At 38.6% G+C, this 4,815-nt stretch overlaps 1 protein-coding gene across 1 annotated transcript; it reads left to right on the top strand.

Annotated features, from left to right (window-relative positions):
• The first annotated feature begins 629 nt into the window (after positions 1-629).
• LOC140144128 (uncharacterized) lies at positions 630-1,945 on the top strand. Its single transcript, XM_072165963.1, has one exon. The coding sequence runs from the start codon at positions 668-670 to the stop codon at positions 1,850-1,852; it is 1,185 nt and encodes a 394-aa protein (XP_072022064.1). The 5' UTR covers positions 630-667; the 3' UTR covers positions 1,853-1,945.
• The last annotated feature ends 2,870 nt before the right edge of the window (positions 1,946-4,815 follow it).

The following is a 4,815-nucleotide window of genomic DNA, read 5'->3' on the forward strand; positions in this document are numbered from 1 at the left end:
GTTGAGATCGGTTATTAGAGAAATAGAGCAGGAAAAAGTACAGTTGTTGGGAAGAGTGAAGGGAATGAAGGCAGAATTGAAAGATGTCCAAACAGAGAAGCAAACCGTTGAATGGGAGTTAGAAGAATGTATTCATAATATCAAAAAGGCTCAACAAGAGCGAATAGAATATGAAAGTAAGGAAGAGGAGCAGACAAAAGAATGGGAGAAGGCAATGCAAAGAAAGGCAAAGTTGAGGTTTAGAGAGTTTCGTCAGAGAGAGGAACTTGCAAGGAAAGAGAGAATGAGGCAATTTGAGAAAGAAGACAGTGAGTTTGACTCAAATCTTGCATTGCTTGAGAAGCGGTTACAAGAAAAACGGGGAAGTACACTTAGTGAATCAAGTGAAGCAAGTGAAAAGATCTATGGTAGTCTGAAAAGATTAGAATCTCAATTGAGTTCGGGAAAACTGTGTGAGCGAGATGTGCAGACCAAGAAACCTGCCAAGTATACTAGTACGAGTGAAAGTGAGGTAGAGGGTAAAGGCAAAGGTGTCGGAAAGAAATTAGGTCCCCAAAAGAAACAAAGAAAAGGGCGTAAGAAGCGGGAAATTCAAATGAAGCAATCTGACTGTACTAGTATGAGTGAAAGTGAAAGTGAGAAAGTGAGTAGGCCTACAAGTGCTCGAATGAGGCCTCAGAAATATGATGGCAAGGGTGTGTTGGCAGATTTTCTGTCTCAGTTTGAAGCATGCCGCGAGTATAATAGATGGTCTGATAAAGAGGCTGCATTTCAGTTGTTTTCATGCTGTCAGGATGATGCACTGAACAGGTTAACAACTGATGATGTGACACCCCGTACTTGTACGTATGTAGATCTTGTGGAAGTGCTTGAAAGAGAGTTTGGCCCGAGAGAGTGTAAGAGTAGTTACATAATGGAGTTGAATCAAGTGAAGCAAAAACCGGGGGAAAGTGCACGTGAGTTAGGCAATAGAATCAAGAAGTTGGCATCGTTAGCCTTTAGAGGCAAAGATACAAATAGCAAGGCGACAAGAGAAGAAATGAGCTTGAATAGCTTTACGTTAGCCTTACATAATAAAGATATCAGAGATGCTGTGTTTGGTGCAGAGTTTGCCAGTCTAAAACAGGCTATTGATAAGGCAGAGTTTTTAGAGTCATATCATAAGAGGGATGAAGAAAATGAACATGCGCCTGTGAGAAGACGTGAAAAACATGTGTCGTTTGTACGGAAATCTGGGGTAGAACATGTGGACGAAAAGCTGTGTGAAACTGAAGGTGAAGAGTTGGAAGAAAGAATTGTACAAAAAGTGCTTAGTGATATTAAGGTGCGCACACTGATTGAGTCAGCCCGAGATGTGTATGAAATTCCAGCTGTAGCAAGTAGGCCTACAGGCTCTTATGTTAGGCCCTCACAGTTTCATGTAAATGAAACTAGAATACCTCAGACTGGGTCAGTGACGTGCTATCACTGTGGCGAACCAGGGCATGTGAGACCCAATTGTCCTTTCAGATCAGGAGGTGGAAATGAAAATAGAAAACCTCAGACTGGGCAAGTGTTGTGTTATCAGTGTGGTGAACCTGGGCACGTGAGACCGAATTGTCCTTATAAATCAGGAAAAGACAGTAGACCTAAGATGCTATGTATGAACTGTAATAGCCCTGGTCACGGGTGGCGAGAATGTGGATATCCACCATTGTGTTTCGTATGCCATGAAGAGGGGCACCGCTCACGAAACTGTCCCAAGTCGGGAAACGAGGGGAGGCTAAACCACTGGTCCAAGGGGAGGCCCCAGACAATGAGAGAGGGCCAGAGACAGCCAATCAATCAGTATCAGGCACCACTGACACAGTAAATAGAGAACCGGAGAGTGTGAATAATGTAGAGGATGAGAGCGACGAGTTTGTCAGATTAATTGGAGCTGAGTATTTTGATACAAAAGATGAGATTGAGGAGTATTCTGAAATTCGTCGGGTGTATTACATAGTGACGTATGTTGATTTTTGTATTTTTTTTGAAAATTGGCCAATGTATTTTAAATAGTGAGTAGTATAATATTACCAAGATTTAAATCTCAAGTTTGCATAATTAATTAGTTAATTAATTATGCAAATGACGGATGTTGATATATTACATTACCCGACGTTTTACATAGTGGCGTATCTAAACATCCGTCACTATGTAAAATGCCGTTTACTCGGAAAAACAACTAAATTGTATGGCGTATCTGTCACATCCGTCACTATGTAAAAACATTATTTTTCAATTTGAACGTACGTAATTCAATATTGTTCATTGAAAACTACATGATTTCTTGACGGATGTTGATAACTGGGTATAAACCAAAAACTTTTACGTAGAGCAGATATTCAATGGAGCATTATTTTAGTAAAATATCACTTTTAAGAAATTTTTAATGGTTCGAGTTGATTCGACAATTATTTAGAGACATTATTTCAAAGCTTTACAATATAAAAGGGATGATTAAATAAAAAATGAAAATATGATCCTTTTTAATGAGTAAGTTATTGAAAGATGATCAAAATATGTTCAGAGGCGTTTAGAGGCGGCTCCAAATTTACGGGGACTGCTCTATAATCCGAAGGTTCTATAATCCGAAGGTTCTTTAGTCCGAAGGTTCGCTAGTCCGAACACGTGTTCATAGCATTCGTTAGTCCGAATTTTAAAAGAGGTTCTCTAGTCCGAAACAAAATTGAAAAGGGGTTCTTTATTCCGACGGTTCTTTATTTCGAAGGTTCTATAGTCCGAATTTTAAAAACGGTTCTCTAGTCCGAATATGAAAATAGTCTCTATAGTCCGAATTTAAAAAAGGGTTCTATAGTCCGAATATAGAAATAGGCTCTATAATCCGAATTCAAAAAAGGGTTCTCTAGTCCGAAATTGTAAAACGGTTTTATAGTCCGAAATGGATACCGTGTTCTTTAGTCCGAATCAGTAAAAAGGTTCTATAGTCCGAATTTTTAAAACATTAACATATTCTGCGCCCTCTAGCTAGATAATATTAAAGCAGAGTCTATGGCAAACAGGATGACGCAACTGCTATTAAAATGGCGCACACCACCAAATCACGATGTAATGACGATGTAATGTAGATGGATTCCGGTAAAAACAAAAATCTTTTTAGAGATATTTTGGCCTTTCTGTGGAAAAAAGAGAGGCATGTTAAAGCTTAAATAAATATTTGAGACCTACACATGAACTTGGATCACCCAAAATGTTGCATAAGACAATTTTTGAATAAAGTAGGCCCTCGGATTGAAAAAATGGCCAGAAACGGGGTTTCAGGGTAGAGAACAGGTCGAAAATGATGATCAATTTAATCACAAGACTACCCGTACATTGAAACATTTTACATCCCTGGCACGCCCCCCCCATCGCAAGATAAAACTATACTTTAACTATTCTGTAAACTAATTTGTTTAAATGACTAAAATTTGTTTAAATGAAACAGCCGCAGCATTTACATGGCGGGATGGCGCTATGAAAATTTGAACTCGACAATGTCCGAATACATCGTAGAGTAATACAAGTATATAATATTATAATGGAATGAAAAACGGATAAAATGAAGAAAATATCACCAGAATAAAGGTGAACGTCAATGTACGCTACGGAAAACATCCAGAGAAACCAACCATGTTGAACTTAAGCGGATTTGTATTTAACAATGATGATTTGACACTGAAACAAATGATAAAAATAAAATTCGGACTATAGAACCCGTTTACCAATTCGGACTAAAGAACACGGTATCCGTTTCGGACTATAGAACCGTTTTGCAATTTCGGACTAGAGAACCTTTGTTCAAATTCGGATTAGAGAACCTATTTCTATATTCGGACTAGAGAACCTTTTTAAATTCGCTATAGAGCCTATTTTCATATTCGGGCTAGAGACCGTTTTTAAAATTCGGATTAAAGGACCCCTTTTAATATTCGGATTAGGGAACCTTTTTTTAAATTCGGGCTATAGAACCTTCGAAATAAAGACGCGTCAGAATAAAGAACCTTCGTAATAAAGAACCGTCGGATTAAAGAACCTTCGGACTAAAGAACCGTCGGAATAAAGAACCGTCGGACTATAGAGCTTCCACCAAATTCACAGATAATACAGTGTAAATTGGTAAAAACTGAATACAATCGTTGGCGTTTTGTAAAAAGAAGTTACAGCTTGTGCGATTAGCTATATCATGAGAGTGTGTACTAGTAAGATCAGGAGTAAATACTCAAATACAATGCCATGTATGTCGTGGGCACTCGTGACAAGTCGGGTTTATCATGAAAAAAGCGTTTAATAATAAGCGTAAAGAACCGACGGATGCTTCGAAGCCCTTCCTTGATCCGACTTTTATGCGCAAGACATAGTGACGGATGTGTGACGGATGTCCATAGATCAACACGAGAGACCAGATTAGCGTGCGCGATATTGGCGCAAGACATAGTGACGGATGTGTGACGGATGTTAGGGTGCAACGTTTTCACGTTTTTACATACTGACGTATAACTTTGTAATCATTTTACTGATTTAATAGCGAATAATTCTTCATGTGATAGATGTTTCAAGATACTTTAGATACTAGTTTGTTAAAATACAGCAACTTTTGGAGGATTTTACTTGGCAGTGTTCTGCTATGGTTGATCACAAATCGGCGTACTCTTTGATCGCGTCTAACTCAAAAACTTTTTTTCTGGCGAAGTTTAACATCCGTCACTATGTAATACACCCGACGAATTAATGAATTGTGGGTCTCAGCTAATGTGCAGGGTGAGAAAATAATGTTTTGTTTGGACAGTGGTG

Source organism: Amphiura filiformis, unplaced genomic scaffold, assembly GCF_039555335.1.
Source record: "Amphiura filiformis unplaced genomic scaffold, Afil_fr2py scaffold_41, whole genome shotgun sequence".
Taxonomy (NCBI): Eukaryota; Metazoa; Echinodermata; class Ophiuroidea; order Amphilepidida; family Amphiuridae; genus Amphiura; species Amphiura filiformis.